General features: G+C 50.2%; 1 protein-coding gene across 1 annotated transcript; it reads right to left on the bottom strand.

The window, feature by feature from the left end:
- Positions 1 to 317: 317 nt before the first annotated feature.
- NKX1-1 (NK1 homeobox 1) lies at positions 318 to 7,458 on the bottom strand (the record flags this gene model as incomplete). Its single annotated transcript, XM_082225224.1, has 2 exons — positions 318 to 1,692; positions 6,966 to 7,458. 2 exons carry the CDS (start codon positions 7,456 to 7,458, stop codon positions 860 to 862), a joined length of 1,326 nt encoding a protein of 441 aa, XP_082081350.1. The 3' UTR covers positions 318 to 859.
- Positions 7,459 to 25,085: the final 17,627 nt, after the last annotated feature.

The following is a 25,085-nucleotide window of genomic DNA, read 5'->3' as shown; positions in this document are numbered from 1 at the left end:
GACTAATAACTGCTTAGCTTTGGCTGGATCGTGAGTGACCTAGATTATTTGCTTCTTCTGTCAACGCCAACTAACTCTGGCGATGACTGCAGTGTTTTTTCTCTTTCTCTTTTTTTAAAAAAGGTTAAAAACAGTCGCTCAGGCAGAACATAGTCGACTAAATCAATTCTTTATTGATTTAGATTTCCAGCAAAGTGCTTTCTATACCTTTTGGATCAATGTTTCCTGCGCACTTTATACACAAATTATAAAGTTAAAATTTGTATAACATCCAGAAATATACATAGTTGACTGATGTTACAAAAAGGCTTGTCTCTTTCTCCCTCGGGTTTTTTTTTAACGCATTTCCGGAAAGACAGCCCCCTCGGTTTTCCATTTTTAAACTCCCTCCTCCCAGTTCCTCGTCCTTTTTTAAAAACAGCAACGCTGAAGTGCGTAAAAGCGCGGCGTCCCGAGGGCGGAGAGCGCCTCATTTCTTCGACGGCGCCTGGAAGGGACGCCGCGCCCCGTTTCACCCTGAGAGTCTGCGGGGCAGAGGCATCTCGGACAAGGGGCGGTGGAGGAGGAGAAAGGGGACCCGGGCAAAGACGGGACAGCGCGTATTATTTACATGGAGAGACCGAGGCGGCCTCCTTCGGCCTCTGCTCAGTTTGTCCCGCAGCTCAGAGCAACGCGACGGCTGCCCGCAGGCGAGAATCGTCCGTGGACCAGGCGCCAGGGCACCTATCCTCTTCGCTCCGTTGGGCGGACGCGGGGATCGTAGGCCGGGGAGCGAGGCTGCCTCGGCTCGGAGGCCGACCCCGCGCAAGTCTCCTGCCCCGCAAGGGCTGGTGGCAGCGGCGGGGGCCCCGTCGGTCCCTCAGAGGTGCGGCGTGTAGAAGGCGGGCGCGCCGTAGGTTTGCGAGCCCAGCACGAAGGGCGAGAGGACGGCGGGGCTGGGCAGGAAGGGCAGCTGGGCTGCGCACACCAGCCCGCCGGCCGGGTGGCTGCCGTAGGCGCCCGGCGGGCCGTGCATGGCCAGCCCGTGGCCCCCCATGGGGGGCGAATGGCTGAGGGGGCTGAGCGCGCCTGGCAGGCCTCCTCCGCCGCCCCCCACGCCGCCGCCGCCGCCCGTCGGGGCGCTGGTGTCTGCACCGGGGTTCTGCTTCTTCCACTTGGTGCGCCGGTTCTGGAACCAGATCTTGACCTGCGTCTCGGTGAGGCTGAGGGACAGCGCCAAGTTGAGTCGCTCGCACACCGACAGGTACCGTGTGGCCTTGAACTTGTTCTCCAAAGCCACCAACTGCTCGTACGTGAACGCTGTCCGCGCCCTGCGGGGCTTGCCCGACTTGGAATCCGAGCCCGGGCGCTTGCGCTTGGCTTTGCCCGACGGCGCGGACGTCGCCGACGCTGCTTGCTGGCCCTGCGCCTGAGGCTGCGGCGGCTGCCCTCCGGAGGCGCCTCCGGGCTGCTGAGGCGGCGGGGGCGGCGGGTGAGCCCCGAGGTCGTCCGCTGCGAGGCTGCCGCCGCCTCCCGCCTCGAGGGCGCCCCCCTCGCTGTGGCTGCTGCTCTCCTCGCTGCACAGCTCCTCTTCCTCCTCGTCCTCTTCCTCCTCGTCCTCCTCCTCGTCGGGGGCTTCGCTGCCCGCGCAGGGGCTCCTCCGCTTGCTCGGATCCAGCTCGGCCTCCTCGCTCCGGTACAGCTCGCCGGGCTCTGCACACACAAGCGAAAGAGAGTGAGCCGGGCGGGCTCCTGCGGCCGTCCTCGCCCCCACCCCTCCACGCGCAAAGCACACATACAGCCCCTCCTGGGCCCGGGGTGGCCGGCGCAGAGCCGGGCCGGGTCCTCGCCCCCAGGACAACAGCGCCAGGCGCAGCCCGTCGAAAACGGGAAAGGAGGAGACATTCCTTTGCCAGCCATTCCGTCTTGGGCACATTTCGCCACCCGCACAACCGAAGTCTCTCGGTTTTAGTTTGCTCACCCTAATCTCTCCCCCCATAAGTGCCTCAGACTACAGCTCTGCAAACACGTGGATCTGCGCTTCTGCCCTAGTAGGGGTCAGAAATGTGTCGTTCAAAAGCGAGGCGCGTCTACTTAGCCACTTTTTCATTATTCGTGATCCTGATGGTGGGCATTGGTGTCCGCACCGGGGGGGGGGGCCGTCTCTCCTTCCCCCACCTTAATACTCCAGATTCCCACTTTTCATTTAAAAGAGAAAGTTTCTAGTAGCCATTCTCATTTGTTTCGTGAGAAACTTGCCTACCTGCCCGCCCTGCTCTCGGTGCTTTAAGAATTAAGTTGTATCAGGGACCGAGATCTAGAAAAGCAGAGCAAGCCAATGAAACAAACAGAAGGCGAGACTCTTGGTCTTTTATAAAACCTTTTCTGCTGGTCTTCGCTGGCAGGGGGAAAAAAAAAGATTGCTGCCCCACAGGAAAACAATTCGGGGATCTGGAGTTTTGGTTTAGCTTTAATTAGGGTAGTATTGTTTACTGATAAATTTATTCATAATAAAAGCGTGTCAGCCAAGGCAACAGCCAAGACGGGAGCTCATAATGTTTCTAACTTGGGTCTTATTTCATACCAAAAAAATTGTGATTTTCTTCATCCTGTTAATACCAATGCACATAAAATCCTCCATGTTTTTGCCATATTGCAGGGGACAGGAGGCTGCCTAAGAAATTGAGGGGTCTCGCCAGCGCTGCAAAGTAACCTAGTGTCGTTATACCCATTTTGCTGAAGTACTTTAGGACAGCCCTAAAGTATAGCTCAGTGTTGTTAACCTGGTATTTGGGTCGTGTGCTTTTGTTATGTTATGTTTTGTTTTGTTTTAAAGATAAATGCAGTGGGCTGAGAAGTTGATTGTCAGAGCAATGCAATTAATAAAGTCTGCGAGGAAGTAAATGGAGTCAGGGAAACAATTCAGGTGGTCAGTGGTGAACGGACAGAGAGTGGTCTGGACGCCATGTCCACCTGTAGGTGGGCAGAGCAGACCTGGAGCACCAGCTTCTCAGAGACCAGGTCTGTCCAGGCGTCACCGCTGAAGACCTGCTCTCTGGTGCAAGTTAGCTTTGTCTATTTGTTTTTAGTTTTTTACTTCCTTCGCCCCCTTTAGAAAAATAACTGTGAATGCCCCCTTTACGCAAAGCAAGGAATGGTTAATTGGTTGGTTGTAAGTCACTTTGGGTTACCTTGGGCAAGATAAAACTACTTCAAAATTATTATTATTATTATTATTATTATTATTATTATTATTATTATTAGTCCCACCCTCTACACGCCTTACTCCCACTCCTTGTCCGCAACTTGAGGCCTTGAAAGTTCAGGGAGCGGCAGATGAAGAAGCCATCGGAGGGGCAACCGGGGAGGCCCGCTGGCCGGAGGCTCTGTTTGGAAAGGCGAAACTTGAGCGCGGCAGAGGCCTTTGGACGCGGCCTGAAGGTGGGTGGCGTCGCCTTTGAGCCCCGGGACCTGTTTGTTGAATGCTCTGCCGCTGCGATTTAGGATAAGGCTGGCGGGGAGAGGGAAGGGCTGGCGGGGGGGGGGCGACACCAGGAGCGTCTTCCTTCGCGGCAGGCCGCCAGGCGAGGGTCGCCTCTGTTGTTTTGGGGGTCTGATCGCGCGCGTCCAGAGCCATCCAGGGGCCCCGGGAGCGGGGGCCTGGGAGTCGCGCTGGGAACCGCCCAGAGGACCCCCAGAAGGGGAGCCCAGGCCCAGGGGGAGGTTTCACTCCCCTGCTTTGAACCGCCAAACCACAAAACTCCGGGTCCCCCTTAAATACCCAAAGCGCCTGTTCCCTGGCATGCCTTGGAGATAGGACGCCTTGGGTGATTTCCTAGGCTGTTGGCATCCCGCACTATAGTCTTCAGGTCCTGTTCCCCTCAGCCCAGAAGATTATCAGTCGACGGAAAGAAGACGTTGCTTTGGCTTCCTAAAAGTACTGTACTGCCAGGAACGCGCGGACTCAACTTGGAGGACAAAACTCCAACTAAATAATAATATTTTTAATTTTTTTAAAAAGCTTAATGATTAAAAAAATAATAAGCACGATCTCATTGGCCAAAGGATCGGCGCCCTTCGCTTGCTGCCTTGCAGCCTGCGCAAATCGAAGCCGGATAAGCGGGGAACGGAGCGGGGGAAGCCCGGAGAAACGCTTCTCTCCAGCCAGCTGAGCTGGGCGAATGGCGGGCACTCGGTCCCGCAACACGCAGATTTCGTGGAAATAATGGCCCCCTCATTCCCTACTGGAAAGGACTTGTTGAAGGCAGGCAGAACACATGCAGTTTATGGCCTGATTTTTAAAAAGCTGGTTGTTGTTCTTTGTTTTATTAAAAAAGATCAGAAAGTGCCCTTCATCCGAATGGAGCCGGAGAAGCAAGCAGTACGTCACTCACTTCCCATCAAAGCTTTGTCTGTCCGTTATTTGCTTATTCGTGTTTTTTTTTGTTTTTTGTTTTTTTGGCTATCCCCTGGAAGAAGGATTTAATTGGACCAAATACTTGTATCGATTGCTAGAGCAGATCCAAACTTAATTAAACCAATTCTGTGTAATGTACAAAGCAGTTAGCGGTCACTTAATTTGTTTGGGGTTATATATTAATCGCCAATTAATGGGACTCGGGCGAGAGTCGGGTTCTTGCCGGTGCCCCCAGACCTCCCCAGTGTTTTGCTTTCGCCGACGAGGCAAATGAGCGAAGAAGAAAATCTCACTTTTCGAAAGCGAGCAGCTCCCGGGTGGCAAAACGCGGCCTGGGGATAGTTTGTTTGTTTGGTTTTAAAAGCTTTAAATCGCCAAGACCCCCCAAACTTCACAGGGAAGTTCGCGCACTTAAATTATTGGAGGAAACATGAAATCGAGGATACAAGGCTTGGGCGTAAAATATACAGATTTCCCTCCTCTGCAATATCGACCTCCTTTAAACCAGAACTAATGGTACAGCGGATCTCAAATTTGGCTCGGTGTAAACGAATTTATAGAGAAATTGTTTTAACGCGGGCTGTTGCTGGATCCTCGCCGGACAAAAGAAACCGCAACCTCATTTCTGAAGTGGGGAGTTGTCGGACAATCGAGCTTTCCAAAGCTTGACTTGACTCCTCCCGGGTGAAAGGTGCAGAAACTCCGGCGCGCGATCGGGAAATTTGAAGCTCAATGAAAGTTTAGGCAAACTGCTTTGGTTTTGCAAAGCCTCTGGATGAGCGCGGCATTTCTTGCGCGGGGGCAATTCCTTGCCACAAAACGGTATCCTTTCGGGGCGCTTCGGTAGGAGGCTTTCCGACTGCGCCCCAAAGTTTTGCCTAGAAGAAAAGTACGAGCGCAGCAGTCTCGCCGATCGAGGTCTCCAAACTCCTCGAAGTCCCTATCCTGCCCCACCACGCCCTTAGGATCTGGCCCCAGGAGTGGGGTCCAGACGGGCCCTGGCACTGGGAGTAGGAAAGCTGGGCCTCCGCGCCTCCTGGCCAGGACTGTTTGGGACACCCGCGGTCCCGAGCGACCCGAGGACCTCTCTGGGCTCCCCGAGCAAGCGGCTGGAAGCCGGAGTGTCCCGGAGCGCGGGCCCCAAGAGTAGACCTTGGAGGCTGGGTGCGAACCGCCGGGCATGGAGTTGCGCGCCTGCTGACTTTGCGCAGGCCTCCGGCGGCTCGCGTTTCCCGGGGATGTGACCGGCTCTGCTTCTTCCAGCACCCCGGGCCCCCCCGGTCCCACGCAGGGGTGTCCCAGCCCAAGGAACCGGAAGGGAGCAAGGGCGAGGGAGGGGGCGTCGGGAGCCTAGCAGGGACCCGGGGAGGCAAAAGCAATCTGGCGCCCGGGTCGAACGCCCTTCCCGGTCGATAGGCAGCCCTAATAAGTGTAATAGGTTTTAATCGAGTAATTATCCGAATTTTGACCCTATAATTTAGATGTTAGGCGAGAGTTTGCAAGGTGCTTGAAAGAGATATGCACAATTCGATAATAGGATATCGACCCGCTCAGTCCTACACGCCACTCTGGGGCGATTTCCCCCATTATGCAGCCTCTTTACGCTGCTAAGCACATTTTACTTTAAATGTAATCGAAGGAATTTAATTGTTTTTCCAGAGATAACCAGCATTTTGTCACAATTAGTCTGATTTGTCCTTAAAAAAAGCTAAAGAGGGTGGGAGAGAGAGAAAATTGAATCTGTCGCCGGGAGCAAAAAGCCAGGTCTGTGCTTGTGTGTGTGTGTGTGTGTGTTTTAAAAAAGAACACCCCTGGACCTTAAAGGCACATTTTACCCCCAGAAAAGGTTAACCTGGGGAACCAGAACCCGCGCAGGAAAGGCGGCGGTTGCGGTTCTGAAGCAATTGGAGGGCTCTGGCAGGCTTCCCGCTAACGCCAGCCGCTCTCCAGTGGCCCGGCTTCCTCCCCCTCAAAAGGGGACTTGGCTGCGTGGTGCCATCTCTTGAGAACCTAGCCGGCCACCTGGAGTTGCAGGATGCTGCCTGCCTTGTCCGTTCCCTTCAGCCTGAGTCCAAGAAAGCAGCTCGCCGAGTCTGCCCTGGCCTTAAAGCTGAGGAGCGCACAAAGCAGGCATCTTCCAGCGCTGGAGCGCCGGCCCGGGCCCCTTCCTCTCCGGCAAGAGAGATTCTCCAGGCCGAGAAAGGAGGCTTCTTCCCCCTTTCCCAGGCTCCCTCTCCCTCTGCCTAGCATGGGAACCTGGAGGGCGAGTTCCCCACTTGGTGCCATTGCCTGGCACAAAACTTTGGGCGCGTCTGACCGGGAGAGTTCCGCCAAGCCCTCCCTTCTCTTCTCTGCAGAGGGCCTCGGGGGCTTGCCCGCTCTCCTGAGCGCCTCTGCTCCCCTTGGCTGGCCCGCAACAACAGAGGAACGCCTCCTGCGCGGAGACAGAAGTGGCGGGCAAGCCAATGCAGGCGACTAGACGGGACCCACCGGAGTCCTCCCTGGCTGCTGCTGCTGCTGCGGGGTCGGGGTTGCCAGGAAGGCGGCGAGGGCGGCCCGTGGTACTTACTGCGCAGGTCGGCCGCGGACTTTCTCCTGGCTGCCTGGAAGTCATCAGCCAAAGCCTTGGCATCGTCTAGCTTCTCCTCGCTCGCCAGCGTGTACTCTCCGCCGGCCGCGGCTTTGTAGAGCACGGCGCAATGCCTGCGGCTCTTGCTGTTGAATTTGTTGGGGTCCAGGATGTCCAGCACGGAGAAGGAGGTGGTTCTGTGCACCACGGGCAAGGCGCCGCCCGCCCCTTCGGGCCCGGCCGTGTTGTTGGCGTTCTCGCTGCCCTGCCTGTCCCTGCTGACGGGGCACGAGTAGACCGGCGGCAGGTCGCTGCTGGGCGTCAGGCGCTGCTCCGCCGGCCCGTCCATACTGTCCCCCCTCGGCCAGCTGCACGACCCGGGCTCCCCCAAGAGGCACTCCAGAGGGCTCGCTGCCGCCGCCGCCACCGCTGCCGCCGCTGCAGCCGGAATAGAGACGTCACCCACCTGAGCCTTGTCTCGCCTCACGTTCATGACTCCTCACAGAGCAGCCCTCCCCCCCTCCACCGCCCTCCCCCTCCGGATGACTTCCTTCTGCAAACTTCGCCTGGAAACACCCCCTCCGGAGGAGGAGGAGGAACTTGGCAGAGAAAGCGAGGCGCGGAGAGTGTGTGCGCGCGTCTGTGCGCTCCGCTCCAAAAGGTCCCTGCGCTGCTGCGGCTTCTGACCCCCGCCCCTCCTCTCTGGGGGGCAGCCTAGACATTTATCCCACCCTCCTTTCCCGCAGGAGGGGGGGGCTTCGTTATGCATTCATATTTAGCACCCGGTGGTAATTGGCTGCAAATTAATCCCTTGCCCAGAACGGCCAGCAACCTTCGTCCCAGAGGAGCGCGCAGGAGGGTGGAGAGGGGGCGGCCGGGAGGGTGAAGGATAGCGGCGCTGCCGGAGATATACTTCGCTGTCAGCTCGGTTTCAGCGCCCTCCACTCATCTGGAAAGCATCTAAATAGCCTTATTTGGCGAGGTGGGAGGAGAAGGAGGCGCTCGCTTTGAAATAATTGCGGGATCCGCCGAAACGCCGCGCTTGGGCTCAGCGACTGGAGAGGCTGCTTTCCACCCCGAGGCGCAAATTGCGCGCAAAAGTCACTCGCTCCCAGTCCCACGGTGGGTCTTTACCATCGCCGCCCTCCAGATCCGCCCATAAGTAGCAGCACTTACTCACGAACAAGGACACACTGACGTTCAGAAGAACCACAAATGCGTGGGAAGCTCGGGACCTTTTCACAGGAGGGGGGAGGGACGCCAAACGGATTATCCGGCCCTCTTAGTGCAAGGAAACCCCTCGAATTCCACATTCAGGTTCCCCTCCTGACCCTGTTCTGGAATTAGTGAGAGAGGAAATTGCCCAGGAGCAGAGAGCCCGAGCCAGAAAGACCTGGGATGCCAAGACCTCCTGCAGAGCAGTGTGGGGAGGGCGGCGGCATTGGAACTCCCCACCCAATAATTTGCACTGGAACATACAATAAAAAGAACAGGACTTTTCAGCCCATGGGGTGGGTAGGGGAAAATGCAATTTCCTTTGCTATCTGGAAATTTCTGCAATTTGCTTCTTTGAGGGCGTTAATTCTGTTCTTGTTTTGGATGTCTAGATCACGGCGGCTTGAATTACCTGCCAAAAGAAAGGCCGGGACTAGAGACAGAATAAACGAAAAATTAAGGGGGTGGTTTTCCCCCCCCTTTTCCTTTTTTTCTTTTTTGCCTTTGAGTCTAGTGACACATACAAGGGCAGGTCTTTTGCAATTACCGCGAGCAATGATCCTTTGGAAAGCAGAAATTAAAACTTGGAAGGAATAATGGGTAAAGCAATCAGCTGTAATTTTGGTCGGGCTCGGACATGATTAGCCCATCAGTGGGCCGGGCCCAGGGGAGTCCCTGCAGGCGGGAGAGCCGGCGCGGCGCGGCGCGGCTCTTTCTGGACACCTCGCTCGCCGGGTATCCGAGGGAGGCCTTTCTTCTTTTTTACTTGGAGCCCCCCACCCCCGGCTCAAGAAGGGTCCTTTAGGACTTAGTAATATTTAGGACGCGTGGGGAAAACTCGTCCCGCATGATCTCCATCCACCCCTCTTACACATCTTGGCCACTTTGGGCGAGCGCATTAATCCGACGCAAAGCCTCCCCAGGGGAAGAACCAACGCCGGATTTCTGGCTTCGCTGACAGGCCCCAAAGGGACCTTCTGGAAGCGGGGAGCCGCCTCCTGGGCCTCCTGCCTCCACCTCCCCCCCCCCCAGCCTGGCAGGAGGAAGGAGCCGGGCGCGCGCAAGGAAGGCCTTCCATTGCTCCTAATCACAATTGATTGTCAATTAGAGGCTCATTTGCGCAATCTCCATCCATCTGCCATCTCCGGTTATCTGTTCTCGGGAAAGTTGGCGCTGATTCTGGGGGCCTGGACGAGCTGTGGCAGGCAATAATATCTCCGTTCTCGCTCGGGCCGGGTCTCAGCCTCATCCCCGGCCACAGACGGGGCAGGAGCCAGGCGGCTACAACATCTTCCTTTCCGTTTCTCGGAGACAGGAGGGGAAGGGGGCCAAGGCAGCCCGAAGCAGGGACAAGACTCTCCTGCTCTCCTCCCGCTTGCCCGGTGTGGGCGGTCGCAGGTGGCACCGGATCAGAGGGTCCCTGGCTTGGGGGCGCTCCTCTCGGACATCCCTTTCCCGTAGGCCCGTCTGGGCCCTGCTGGCCCCGGAAGGCAACCCCAACTGCCCCCCCCCGGCCTCTTGGGCAAGGCAGCAGCTTGTCTTGTCTTTGAGCTGCCTTAGGAGCGATGCCCTCGGGGGGCGCCGCGTTGTAAGGCAGGCGGGTGGGCAGGAGAGAGCCGGGGAAAAGAAACTGCGGCAACCGAGGGGGTTCTTGGCCGAGCTCGTGGGACTCGCGAGTGCCCGGCCACCGGGCGCTGGACACCCGCTTCGTTCTCTGCCCCGAGGGCTGCCCAAGCGACGGGAGACCGAAAGTCTTTTCATGCCCCTTCCACCGACCCCCTCCCCCTCCCCGCAGCCGGTTCCGCGTCCCGCTCCGGAGTTTCAGCGCCAAACTTCCTTTTTAATTAGATCTTCCCAAGTCCAGTCAACAAATGAACCTTTTCTTTTCCTCCATTCATCATCGCCCTGCAGCGGCGCAGGCAGATCTCAGGGTAATTAAGGACATTTATCGTGGTGGTAAAACAGTTTAGCAGCCCTTGTTATATTGGGAAGGTCACTTTGATGGATTTACACGGGGTGGGGGGAAACTGGGCAGAAGGGTGTGTGTGCTCATCCCCCCTCCTCCGCGCCTCCGAGCCGCGAGCATTGATCAGAAACGTGTGCCGAGAGCACGGAAAGGTCATCGCGGGGGAAGGAGAAACGCGCCTAGGCCCCGGGTTGGGGGTACCGAGAAGCCAGGCTCCGGCGGGGGGGGGGGCTTTCCTGCGCGCCCTGCACCCCAAGGTGCTCAGAGGGTGGGAGACGCGGGCGGGGAGGGAAGGCGTCTCTTCCCAAACCGGCCAATTAGTTAATTAATTAATTAATTAAAACGCCTGTAACATTTCCGACGGGGAAAGAGGAGGGCACCCGTCGCGCGTTCGCCCTTTGTCCTGTCTTGGCTGCGCTTATTTGGAGCGCCGCGTAAAGAAAAGATTCTCTTTCTTCCTCGAGGCCGCCATCATTTCCCGAGAGCGCAGAGACGGCCAATATGATGAGGACTGGGTACTGGCAAGAAGAGCACAGCCAGGCGGGTCATTTTGCCCCAGAAGAACCACCAGACGCTTTCAGTTCTGCTTGAACTCTCTCCCCCCCCCCAACACACACTTTGCAAAACGCAGAGACACTGTTTCCACTGGTGAAAGCAGAATTGACAACAGAAAGGCAAGCAGCTTTTACACCAACAGCACGACGACCAGGTTTTGGTTAAAGAGCGTCGCTTGCACCCTATGGCACGCGGGGGCTGCCCCGTTTTTATTCTCGCCACTCACTCGGGGTAGCATCAACCGGAGGAGCTGAGCTTGTCAGTTCTTTGCTACAACTCACGTGCTGCAATTAAGTCTTAGAAGCATAGAATTGGAGAGTTGGGTGGGACCCTGAGGGTCATCTAGCCCAACCCCCTTCAGCGCAGGAATCTCAGCTAAAGCACCGATGGCAGAGGGCCATCCAATCTCTGCGTAAAAACCTCCAAGGAAGTCCACAGCCCCCCGAGGGAGTCCGCTCCTCTGTCGAACAGCTCGAAGTATCTGCAGCTTTATCCTTGACTTTCAGTCCCTCTTAGGAGTCATTGTGCTGAGTTATAATAGACTGGTAGCTCCTAGGGGGCAGGGACCATTTTTTGGGCACTTTGAAAATCTCCAGGCACAGTGATGTAACCATGATTGCTTGGGCCAGATCCAACATTTACGGTTAAACAACGTTTCAATCCTGAGAGTCTTTCCTCAGGGAAAACGAATCTGGAACGAAGCGAATGAAAGAAAGAACAGCAGGCTAATCGCAAACCTGAATATTGTTCTCGCATTGGCTTTGCTGCTGGTTCGCTTCCCCCGAGGAAGGAATTTCGTGTTGGAAACGCGTCGGGAATTGGCAGCAAAAAAATTAGCAGCGTCCGTTTGGTTTCTGCTTGCCTCGTGGTTCTACACTCCCCCCCCCCCTTTCGTAAATACGCCAGCTAGCCCGGCCCACTAGGCAGTCTCTAAATAGGCTGGGTTGGAAAGGACTTCTTCCTCTTGTGCGTTTGGGGAGGACCGAGTCCCTTTGAAAAGCAGCACCGTCCCGGGACACCACAGGCAAACCTCTGCGCGTGCAAGGAGTTAAACTTTTCGCGGGTACTTTTCCATTCTGCCCACCTCGCTGAGTCCCAGACACTTTGTGGCTCAAGACAGAGGTCCGGCTACTGGAGTTTTTTTAAATTGCTCGCAGGTTCTTATAAAACTCTCAGCAGTGGCAAAACCAGCTGGTTCTCCTCGTCCCCACTTTTTTTGCCCCGCGAATTAGGGCACAGGCCTTCGCTCCGGACATAACCAAGCGGTATATATATATACGAAAGCATATATATATATATATATATATATATGGCACACAACGAGATGAGCTCCATGTTGTTTCGGTTTCTCCCACTTCCTGAAATGACGCGAGCAGAGATTGTTTTGACGATAAAGGTTAAAAATTATTTAAATTGCTAATCAAGCCACAGTCAAAGAGACATTAATTCTCCCCAACAAATGGAATGGGGGTAGGTGGGAGGGAAAGAGGCTATGGAGCTGATCTTGCCCTCTATCAATACATTGTCAGCTCTTCATCCTGGAAGATTTAAAAGCTCAGGGGATTTTCAGGTTAGGCTAGTAATGAGCTTAATTGAGGTTAATGCTTCCTGCACATCTCCTTGATTATTAAATTAATATTATCACACGCATGAATCATAATTAGAAGTTTAAATAATGCTCCGGGAAATCCTCCGAGGACCTATTAAAACGGGGGTATCCCCCCCCTTCTCGCTGGTTTCCCGGGGAAAGAGGCGCGCACTGGCAGCTGGGCTTGCAGGATCCAGGGGTGCTGCGCTCGGGGATGGGGGCCTGGGAACCTCGCGCGCGCGCGCGCAGAATAATCTCTTCCCCGCCAGCCCACCCTCGCGGACCCTGCTAGTGCCTGCTTCTCCCATGACGTCTCGGCTCAGCTCCTCTTACGTGGTTGATCACCCCTGTACCAGAATCAACCAGAATCCTGCTTAACGTCACCCCTCCTCTGTTGATCGGACCTCACACCTGATCTCTCCAGTCCCCGGAGTTGAAACAGACTATTAATATAAATGTTGTTGCCATGCATTGATGCCGTCGGAATGATTTCGTCTCCTGCCCTCTGACTTCTGTAGGATCCCCTCCCCTCGTCATTCATCTCGACCCGGGTAGATCCCTCAGAGAGGCCAGGCTGCCTCTCCGAAATCTGTCCCCGTTAGGGCGCAGGGATCCGCCTCTGCGCCAGCGCCTTCCCCCAAGGAGCAGCGGCTCGCCTCGGCCCGGTGGAGTCCTCGGTGGCTCAGCTCGGAGTCTGCTCTGACCCTGAATAACGACCCCCCTCCCCGAATCTGAAGAAACCCAAAGCCCCCCCAGGGCCTCGGTAGCGGAACTGCGCGTTTTGTCTTTCCAAACGAAACGAAAACAGGAGTTGTGCAGTTAGAGGTGCGCCAGTCCCGCTTGGTTGCTGGAGTTACTTCCTCTCCAAGGCCCAGATCCTAAACTCAAAGGGAGCCCGCAAACAGAAGCCCCGCCAGCCGGGCGAAGTGGCCGGCTGAGCCCGAGGGGAGGCGCCGCGCAGCCGGGAGCCCCGAGCGGACAGCCGGCAGCCGCGCAGGGGACGGCGAGAGCCGCTGCCTGGCTGCCGCCTCCCCTCGGGGAGCGAGAGGGAGGTTCCCCCTCTTCTTGCTTTAAATAAAACCGGGCCGATCTCGAAATAAAACAAAAGAGGCCAAAATTAGCCGCCGGGACCATTCGTAACGCTCGCCTTTTGTCAGAGAGCGAGCGCGCGGGGAGAATCAGATGGCTTCTCCCTGCCACAACTATCTCTTTTCTCCTCCTCTATTTATTTTCCTCTCGGTTGCTGCAACATATTGAAGGGGGAGGAAAAGGAAACATTAAGATCAACCGGGAGCTCTGCCGACGGTTTAACGATTTCAAATGAGCGTTGACTCGGGTGAAAATCTGACAATTACCCATCAGGATGGCAGATGATGGTTAAAATTACCAGGAATCAATATTCTCACCGGGTGTCCCAGCCTGATAAGAGAGACCAAGACAATGTTGACTATTAAAGTCGACAGCTTGAGATATTACACTATTAGTTATGCTATTTTTAATAATCTATAATATTTGGGCTATAATTAATTAATTATACGGGTCAGATAATATCTGGGGCTGGAATTAGGTCTGAAAGGTCTATTAAGGTTGGTAATGAGAAAGGAGAAATCTAATCTAAGGACGAGGAGCCGTGAAGGAACAAATAGACAACCGACTTCAGCTAGACAGAGCGGGAGAGATGGGATGGCGCAGACCCGGAGCGCGCGGCTGCCTGCACCCAGAAGCGTCCTGCGCCCGCCGGGGACGCCGCAGCTCCGGCTGCTTTTGCCTAAAAAGTGCTCGGGGTCCTCCTGTGCAACGGGAGAACATTCTGCTTAAAGAAACATTCAATCATTTTTTTTTTTAAATGCAAAACAAAACATGCCTTGGTAGGTGTCTCACTAAAACGAGGAGGGGCAGAGATCGGGGTAGCAACAGCATTTTGGACAGTCAGGGCACCCCCTGGCTCCCCAAAGGCCTGCTGGGGGCCCTTTTCCTTTCTGAACATTAAAGATGCCTCATATTCTTGCACTGCAAAGAAGGTGGACATTTCACAAGCCCATTAAATAACAAACAGACTAGAAGGGCGCATTCCCACAGGGGTTCTTTTTTTGGACACGTGTCTGTGCGCGCGCGCTCACCCTGAAAGACACCGTCACGTGACAGCCTCTGGACCGGACCCGGCTCGCCGGATGTTTATCCACTCTTCACCAGATTCTAATAAATTGTCTATATTCTTGTCTTGGATACTGCAGTTCCAACCTTTGTACAGTGAATTTATTAAAATACATATTCATAAAGATTGGACTAAATACAGCTGGCTTCCTTCAAGGTTGTTAGGTGAGGGGTTTTAAAATCACCTTATAAATATGCCAACCAAATTATTTGTGTTTTGCTTATACACCCATGACTTTTCTATAGATGCAACCCCCCCAAATTATTTTATCTGCAGTTTTGGAAAATCTCACGTTAAACTGTATCAGTATAATTTAAGTCTTCTGCTTCCTGAGTATCTCTAGGTTTGCTAACCGGTGCTATTATTTTGCATAGATTCTGAAAGCAGAGAGGACACTCCTATCCACAAGGAGGTCACTTATCATATATATTCTGCCATTATGTACTCCATCACTTTGAAACAAGGCAATAAATATATCAAAATTTTCAGTCAGGCGAACCAGAGTTTTGCTACTTTTAAAAAAATTCCATAGATAAATAGATATATATAGGAAACAGTCAAAATATATGCTATCTAATACATTTGATTTATTTTTTCATAAGTTTTCATGGTTTTCTTACTTTGTTTTTTTATCTAAAGCCTGGATACACATTTTCTTAATTTCCATTGTTATTCGCACAGTGAATGGCTAGGCAAGGGGAGTTTGTGAAATCTTGGAAACCTTTGTCCTCACCAACATGAGAGCTTATGTTGTTCTGCGTGTGAACCTGTCCTCTGCTCTTTGTGACTTTATAATGGGTGGCCCTTTGGCACTCCAGTTGTTGCTGAACTACAACTCCCATCATCCTTTGCCATTGGCCACACTTGTTAGGGCTGATCCAGTTCAGCAGGCTCTGAAGGGCCAAAGGTCTTGTTTTGGAAGAACATTTGGGCAATTGGCAGAAGTTCATTTTTTTTAATGCACTGGACAACTTGAATTTTATACAAGCTGCTTCTTGTCTGTAACCACCTATTCCCACCCAATACAAGCAAACAAAACCTACTTAAACTCTGAACCTCTCATTTTCAATTTAGGGGAATTAGTCACCACCGCCGTTTAACACATAAAATCATGCTATCTTTCCCAATAAAACCACAAGAAAAATAGTACAATAAAACATGTTGTTCAACTCTCACATAAATAATATTTTCATTTGATGAAACAAAAGGGAAGGGAATAATGAAACAAGGCACCGGAAACAGGCATTTTGCTGTTAACAGAAATGAAACAAGGCCAAGGGAGAAATGGCCACTTTTTATTGAAGCATTGGCTTCATTTATTTAAAGGTGCCATTTTAGAAAAATAGCGGCATGTTCAACCTTTTCACATTGCAGTGATGATCTAACTTTTCATCTTAAATTAGTGCTGTGCCAGAAAGGCCTTCGTTTTATTTTCTCCAGCAATTAAAGCCAAAATAAATTGCATATGAAATTACCATGCTGAGATTCTCATGGGTGGGATGTAGGGTTTTTAAAAATTGCCCTTAGCTTACTTTGTGAGCCCTTTCTTTCGTTCTGCAAATTGTCTTTTCAGCACCCTGCAGTCCACATGGATGAAAGTGCTTGATGAAAACACCATAACATCTTCAGCTGCATTCTCCTGCAAGCCTCATGTGTGCCTGACAGCTGTTCATTATTATTTTAAGTCAAACCTTTGAATGAAGAAATTCTAAAATGCTCTGAGAATGAGACGGAAACATTGAAGCCTCTTTGCAGGGGGAATAAAAGTTGTGACAAATTGGAAGATGGGTTTCAGCCCAGCCCTATTTCAAACAGTTTTTCTTCTTTGGGCGCTGTGTGTGCTTTGGGTCATGTCTTCTGGCACCCAGAAGAACGAAGATCAGGATCGACAGATTCTCAAGTGCAATGAGGACACGGCTTTACATATAAGAGCATGCATGCTCTCCCGTGCACTCTCAAACAGATAATTGACACTGTCAGTTTTGACAAGACTGACCATTTGTTGAGCAAGATGGACTGGGTTCAGTCACCCCAGAACATGTGATGGATGTTGTCAAAACTGGCAATACCTGGATGGAGGAATCCAGTAAGGGAACTGGCTTATCTTGAAAGACCTACATTGGCTTCCAGTACGTTTCTGAACACAATTCAAAGTGTTGGTGTTGACCTTTAAAGCCCTAAATGGCCTCGGCCCAGTATACCTGAAGGAGCTTCTCCACCCCCATTGTTCTGCCCGGATGCTGAGGTCCAGCGCCGAGGGCCTTCTGGCGGTTCTCTCATTGTGAGAAGCAAAGCTACAGGGAACCAGGCAGAGGGCCTTCTCGGGAATGGCACCTGCCCTGTGGAACGCCCTCCCATCAGATGTCAAAGCGATAAACAACTACCTAACATTCAGAAGACATCTTAAGGCAGTCCTGTTCAGGGAAGTTTTTAATGTGTGATATTTTAGTGTATTTTTGGTTTCTGTGGAAGCCGCCCAGAGTGGCTGGGGAAACCGAGCCAGATGGGCGGGGTACAAATAATAAATTATTATTATTATTATTATTATTATTATTATTATTATTATTATGCGCAGTTTTCAAATATCATTCATAGAGCTTATTATTGACCATAGCATCCTCTTGGACCAGCTCTAAGGAATGGGAATTGGGCACATTGTGTTACAGTAGTTCTAATCGTACCTCTGGGATGGAGTCCAGAAAGTAGCATTGGGAGGGTGTCTTTCAGCCCCATGGGGGTGCACAGAACACTCTCTTATCTCCAGTGCTATATACCACACATGACTGTGTCCTAGAACAGATGGGAGTGAGCAGAGGGATGGTGCCCAGGACCCAGTGTAATTGTAGCTGAACCAATATGGAACCGTGACCGCAGCGCCATCAAATTCAATGTATCTCTAAATGAATGATTACATTGAAAACCAAAATCCACCACAGTCATATCCAAGTGTGCTGGGTTCTGCCCAACAATGTAACTAATCACAGTTGCAGGCCTGGGCAGTCCTCCTTCTCTAAGGGTTATCAATCTTAGATGCTCCAGGACTTTGGCCACCTCATGAGAAGAAAAGACTCCCTGGAAAAGACCCTGATGTTGGGAAAGATGGAGGGCACAAGGAAAAGCGGACGACAGAGGACGAGATGGTTGGGCAGTGTTCTTGAAGCTACGAACATGAGTTTGACCAAACTGCGGAAGGCAGTGGAAGACAGGAGTGCCTGGCGTGCTCTGGTCCATGGGGTCACGAAGAGTCGGACATGACTAAACGACTAAACAACAACAACAACAATAACAATGTGTCCTTTTATCTAAAATGCATCTCTGAGTTATTTGTGGGGCCTGCCTGGTGTTTTTACATGAGTAGAATGTGTGCTTTTATTTAAAATGCACCTCTGGGTTATTTGTGGGGCATAGGAATTCGTTCATCCCCCCCCCCAATATAGTCCACCCCCCCAAGGTCTGAGGGATGGTGGACTGGCCCACGGCTGAAAAAGGTTGCTGACCCCTTGTCTAGATCTATCACATACTCTTTGCCCCCGAGAAACTGGTTTCATTCCAAAAACAATAATGTTTATTGCAGGTTGAGTCTGCATTAAGCAGAGCTAGCAGGGTCACGGTGAATCCACATTTTCCCATTGACGTTGGGTGGGAGGGCAACACTTGCTTCTTCATTCACCTGGGGCCTGTGCAGGGAGAAAAAGGCATGGATAACATAAGCATGGGGCAGCTTTTCAAATGGGTATCAAGTACCCATGCTCACCCTTGCAGACGGCAGGATCTAGAACAGTGGGAGATTTGTGGTCTACAGGACTTTGTGTACAGTCCTTTGGAGAGGCTGTATTCACCCACCTAGATCATGTGACTATGTCTGAAAACACAACAGAGCTAAAGCCATAAGTATGAGTTCGTTAATAGCATAAAAAACAGAACTTTTTGTTTCTAATTAATAATATACCCGTATATAGAGAGGTAAAAAGAAAGCACTTCTCTTAACCCAAAAATGAACTTTATTTAAAGGAACAGAATGAATTAACATTCGTAGTTTTTAATAGGATATTTATAGTAATACAATTTATATGCATTTTTGTTCTACATTTCCATTGCACTTCCCATAATTTCATCTGGCAAAGCAGAACTTTTGATTACTTAAACTGCCGAACTTGTTAAAGTAGGAGAGTGAAAACTTAGAACCATAGAATCATAGAGTTGGAAGAGACCACAAGGGCCATCGAGTCCAACCCCCTGCCAAGCAGGAAACACCATCAGAGCACTCCTGACATATGGTTGTCAAGCCTCTGCTTAAAGACCTCCAAAGAAGGAGACTCCACCACACTCCTTGGCACGTGCATTTAAGAGTGCTGAACAATCTTTCACCAGTTGAATTTGATATGGGTAATGTTAAAAGCTTTTAATGAAGTGTCTCTGTATTTGGAAAAGGGACACTCAAACCACCAATAATGAGCTCGTACGGTGCAACGGGAGACTTTGGTGATATAAAGGCCTCGTTGCTGACAAAATGCACGAAGTGTTGCAATTCATCTTCAAAAACATCAGAATCCAACATCCGAATACCCAGTAATTCTTCAATGCTCGTCATCTTTCTCTGCCTGGATTATATGCTATACAAAAAACACCAGAATGAGTCCAAAACGGATTTCTTAGAATCTCCCTGCTGTCCGTGTTGTATAACTATCCCTCCCACCTTCTAAAATAGGTTTCTTGTCATCAGCTTCATAAAAAAAGTTTCCCTCTGCCTTAAATGATTCTCATTCGAGTCCTCATTGGGATTGACAGTATATTCTGTTTTATTTTTATTTTTTATTAATTTTTTATTATTAATTAAAAAGGATTTTTAATACACATATATTACAAATATACACGCATACAAACATACATTTCATACAATCCTTAAAAGTGTTCAAACATACCTACACTCAATCCCACGAATAATTCCTTTTCCCATCACCATCCACCACCCCTCACCCCACCTTTGTGTTTGACTTCCAATCTACTCAATTGCAATTTCTTTCCACTTCTATTGCTTTCTTCCACACACCTTTAACCTAATTTCATACTTCTTATTCTTATATGACAGTATATTCTGTTTTAAAAAGTGCTTCTATTTCATCGTAAATTTCTTTCAATGCAAAAAATGGCAGAGACTCTTGCAGAATACCTTGTATTCAATCCTACTCAGAGTAGACCCTTTACAATTAAGAAACACTAGCAACTTAGGCCCATTAATTTTAATGAGCAGGGCTAGCATAACGTCACAAACTGAGCCTGCTGCATCTGCTACTTCTGCTATGGGACAGCTCTATAAATGAAGTAGGCAGATAAATACGGGGAAAGCAAAATGTCAGAGAAAGATCTGAAATATTTTCCTCGAAGCTTGACTTTGCTTTATTCTGGATTGTTTTATTTAATGTGTTGTAAACAGCTTTGAGATTTAAAATATAAAGCGGAATAGAAATAATAATAATAATAATAATAATAATAATAATAGCAGCACATCATCCTGTCTTCACAGTGGCTGATCAGATGCCTGTAGGAAGCCTGGAAATTGGTCATGAGCAATATATAGCACTTTGCCCATCTGTGATTTTGAGCATTGGATACAACCCATCATTGCCTGTCTGTCACATGTTACATGTAACCTGTCAGGCTTCAGGGAATCCAACTCCCTCCCTAACAGGTGACTGCCAGAAATAGGAAAACAAGACTTTCTTACCAATATATTTTATTCAATATTCACAGAGAGAGATGTAGGCTGTTGCCTATTGGATAATGGCGTTGCTCCGAATAAGTCCCACCCCCTCCATCTCTCCTATTATACGTCATCCCCACATCGGCTGATCTGAGCTTCCGGCCTCTGAGCTTTCTGTTCTCCTACTCTCAATGCCCGCTGGGACCCAGGAGAGGGGGGGGGTCTGACATGCTTTCTAAAGACACTGAGTCTGTCAGCTGTCTCTCCCCTAGTGCTTCTGCCTCCTCCTGCTCCTCTCCCAATATTTCCTAGCTTCTCCCCACTGCAGCCTGTGAACTGTGACCTTCTGCAAACCACTGTTCTAAATCTATGCTGTCTTCTTCTTCTCTGGGTCTCCACCATCCCTCCTCAGTCCAGTCCCTGACAGAACCATGGCTATTCTTTTATCAGAGTGCCAAGAAAAAACTCAGAAGCAGTTAGTGGCTGTAGTACCAATAGACAGTAATCACTGCAATGTCATGGGAATCCACTCAGTGTTTTTCGTGTCCCATTTCCAGAGCCTAGAGTAGCTCCACTCCAGGTTTTACAAAACAAGTTGCAAGGTGCGCAGCATCTCCTGCTGAACAAAATCCATTGCTTGCCCCAGCATGCCTTGGAAGGAAGGAGGCTAATTTCCTACCTCAGAGTAAGCCAACTTGGTGGGGCGTACTTCTGAGTAGACGTGCATGAGCTAGTTTGTATGTTATTCAGCATTTTAAAGAAAACTATTCGGCTTAGAGACATTAAACTACTCGCATTTAGTTTTCTGCTGTTTCAGATTATTTTGACGTCAACCCAACGTACCTTCACACTCCCTTGAGCACAAAGATCCTAGAAAGACTTCTGAACAGGGGCATCCCTAAGAGCTGGTTAGGTTGGCCCCTGCCGAGGGCACAGGCTCAGTGGAGCACCAAAATCACACCTCTTCACTCTGGAAGGAAGGCAGCTGGATGGACCAGCAGAGGAGGAGGAGAGCAGACCTGACCCTGGTGGCCATGGAGGAAGTCACTGGTGGAGCACAAAAGTGAGAACTTTTTCAGTTTCTGGTCCATGGTCTCTCCTGGATTTGGAGGTGCCAACATATCTCCTTGCCGAGGATGCAAAGTGGCCTAGGTACGCCTCTGCTTTTGAAGTTTAGATAGAAAAATAAGTTTCTGTTTGAGAAACCCATGGTTCTCATCACTCAGCGTAAAGAGTCCCACAAAGTGGGCCAAATTGGTCTTAATTAGGTAAACCTACTAAATGTGCTACTTCTCCACATTTACATCATTAAGAAAACATATGTCTCAGGGAACAATTTGTTGTCTGTTGGCAGCCCCTCTCCAAAGTGTTCGGTTATGGTTTTATTAAGGCACCACAATCTCTGATTGATGCTTTCATTCACAAGTTGACCTTGTCATTGTTTCCACAAGTACTCGTAATTGTTACAAAGGAGAACGCTGGGCTTTAATTATCTGTGCTAAAACTCATATGCTCCGGTTACACTCTGCTGATTGTATTGGATACACTGCAATATTTATTTGCCAAAGAAGAAGAAATGGCAACCGCAAGTCAGTCTGAGGGCTCTCACATGGGAAAGTAATGGTGGGTATTACAGGTTTCTAAAATACTGTAATAGCATACAGTAATTCAGGCAACCCCAGTAATCTGTTGATGCTTGGGTTCAGTACAGATTTCTTGCTATTATATCAGGCAGTCTTTTCAGCGGAGAATATATTTGTTAAGGTATAAACATTTAAGTGTAAGAAGAATAGAGTATCAATATTGCGCTGGGCAAGCTGCAACACACAATGGTTTCCTGAATGCAGTTTGTTCATTTGTTCATGCAGTAGCTATATTGCATGTCTTCAGTTGTCACTGATAGTCGTAGCAGGTAAAATCCAGCAGGATATTATTTGAGGGGGGTGGAATGCTCCATTGTAATGAATGGGAGCTGCATCAGAATACAACTTTGTTTTTGTGCATCTCTATTTATTTCAACAAAGGTCCGTATAGTTAAAGCCATGGTTTTCCCAGTAGTGATGTATGGAAGTGAGAGCTGGACCATAAAGAAGGCTGATCGCCGAAGAATTGATGCTTTTGAATTATGGTGCTGGAGGAGACTATTGAGAGTCCCATGGACTGCAAGAAGATCAAACCTCTCCATTCTGAAGGAAATCAGCCCTGAGTGCTCACTGGAAGGACAGATCGTGAAGCTGAGGCTCCAATACTTTGGCCACCTCATGAGAAGAGAAGACTCCCTGGAAAAGACCCTGATGCTGGGAAAGATTGAGGGCACAAGAAAGAGGGGACGACAGAGGACGTGATGGTTGGACAGTGTTCTCGAAGCTACCAGCATGAGTCTGACCAAACTGCGGGAGGCAGTGGAAGACAGGAGTACCTGGTATACTCTGGTCCATGGGGTCTCGAAGAGCCGGACACGACTAAACGACTGAACAACTGAACAACAACAAATTTATTTCAGGATCTTGCCCAGGGGAACTTGCTGCTTAATTTGATTTTCCTATGCAAAGTTAAGCCCCAGTGGAATGATTTTACAAGTAGGATGTGAATATAGCACACAGAAGAAGCTGAATCCATTAGCCACCCTGTCCCAGTTTCGTGTCAGCTGCAAATTTGATGGGCAATCCCTCAATACCTTCAACCAAATCATTTATGAAGATGTTGAACAACAACGGGCCCAGGACAGAGCCCTGCAGCACTCTACTTGTCATTTTTTCCAGAATGATGAGGAACCATTAATGAGCACTCTTTGGGTTTGGTCAGTCAGCTAGCTACAAATCCACCTAACAGTTACCCTGTCCAGCCCACACTTTACCAGCTTCTCTGAAAGAATATCATGGGGACCTTTTTCAAAAGCCTTATTGAAATCAAGATACACTATGTCCACAGCATCCCCCTGATCCACTGAGCTTGTAACTCAATCAAAGAAAGAAACGAGATTCAACTGGCATTGTTTGTTTTTGAGAAATGCGTGCTGGGCCTTAGTAATGACAGCATCCTTTTTCTAAAGTGTTCACAGACTGACTGTTTATCTGTTCTAAGACCTTTCCTGGTATTGATGTCAAGCTCACCAGTCAGTAATTGCCTAGGTCTTCTTTTTCCTGTGTTTGAAGATGGGGACAACATTTGCCCGCATTAAGTCTGCAGGAATCCTGCAGGAATCCTGTATTGTAGGTGCAACCTCAGAATAATCTCCTGTCGTCCACAGATTGCTAGGGCTAGGAGAAAAAACAAACTAAAAAAAGGAGATACCTTCAGCCCAGGTGGGAGTTTCAGAACCTTCATTGCATCTTAGCCCACCTACTGAAAGGGGTTGTCCTTTGAGCAGAATGAACAAGCTCGTTGCCTAAAGCTATCAGCAGCCTTCAGCATAACCAGGCATCTTGTTTTCACAAGCTAGGAGTCAAGCATCGTTCCACCAAACACGGGGTGAGCCTTAAAGAACTGAAGAGGGAGAGCAGCTGGTGGCAGTTTTATATGTGCCACGCTTGTAAGGCATGAGAAGAAAATTTCCAAATCACCTTAGGGTGGATGTGTGTTGCAACCATGTGCCGGAGGCATTAAGCTATTGGGGAGAAATAGTTATTTCTTTGAATTTTAGCTTCATTTTTATTTTAAAGCTATTGGCAACGATGGGGGAAAGCAGCACCTCTATCGATGAACAGAAATAACAACCGCGGAAGAAAAGGCGGCGGGGCTGACAGCTGAAGCAAATAGTCTTCCAGCTGGATTTTATTTACCCAGAAGACACTTTCATTGTGTTCAGTGTGGCTTATTTCCCATTAAACGTTCACAGGATCGCAACCCGAGCCATAAAACACAAGGCAACCTCTCTCTCTCTGATCTTATCAAGCTCTTATCAGAAAACACATACATGTCTAAACTGTGGAGGGAATGAAAGAGAAGGGAAAAGGAAAGACCAACAACTGATGAGAATCATATACTAGTTCTCTACATGGTCTTTATACACACACACACACACACACACACACACACACACACACACTGGGGGGAGGGCTTTCCCCCCTTGCTTGCTTTGCTTGGCAACTCCCCTTCCCACCTCATTCAAGCACTATGCCCCCTTTTCACCATAGCTGTCAGCTTACAGATTTGAAAATAAGGGACCAGCAGCCTCGGAAATAAGGGACCAGCAGCCAGAATAAGGGATTTTCAGAACACAGCTATGTTCAACTTCTGAGCCCCTCCTATCCAAAGGCAGAAAGCCCAGCCAGCAGCCAAACGAAGTCTCAAGCGGTGGTTCCCACAGCGCAGCAACCCGGCAAAGGGGATGCAGCAAGGAAAACCACCGTCACCTCTCCGCTGGGAAGCGCTGAGCAAAGGCGAGTCCCCAGGCAATGCGGCCGATTTGATCAGCACAAGGCATGCAAGCTCCACCCCCCAGTCGTTCTTAGACTCCTTATTGGGTGAGCAACGCAGCCAAGCAACACAGTTGGAGCCTCCCTCCTCCCTGGCCAGCAGGGAGGGAGGGAGAGGAGCTGCTTCCTCTGAAACCCGGGAAATTTAAGGGACATCATCAATAAGGGACAGCAGTGGGACACAGTGCTGGGATAAGGGAGTTTCCCGCCAAATAAGGGACGGTTGACAGCTATGCTTTTCACCGTCCCAAACCGATTTCTGAAGCTGCTTCTCTCTTTTATTCTGCAGCCCCCCTTGCACCCCCATTTCCTTCCCATCCCCCTCCTTTTCTGCACCAACTCCCCCTGCCCATGCAATAACTTTCTGGATCTTTCACCTCCCACATATTACATCTACCAAGCTTTAATTCTTAAGCCTCTCTCCTGGTGTGCAGTCCCCTTTGTATTCCCATTTTCTTCTTCACTCCATTTTCACATTCAAGCCATTCTTCATATGTCCACCAGCTGGACCAGTTTGGCTAC

Source organism: Podarcis vaucheri (genome assembly GCF_965113315.1).
Source record: "Podarcis vaucheri genome assembly, chromosome: 5".
In the NCBI taxonomy this organism is placed as follows: domain Eukaryota; kingdom Metazoa; phylum Chordata; class Lepidosauria; order Squamata; family Lacertidae; genus Podarcis; species Podarcis vaucheri.
This window is presented reverse-complemented; position numbering and strand designations above follow the sequence as displayed.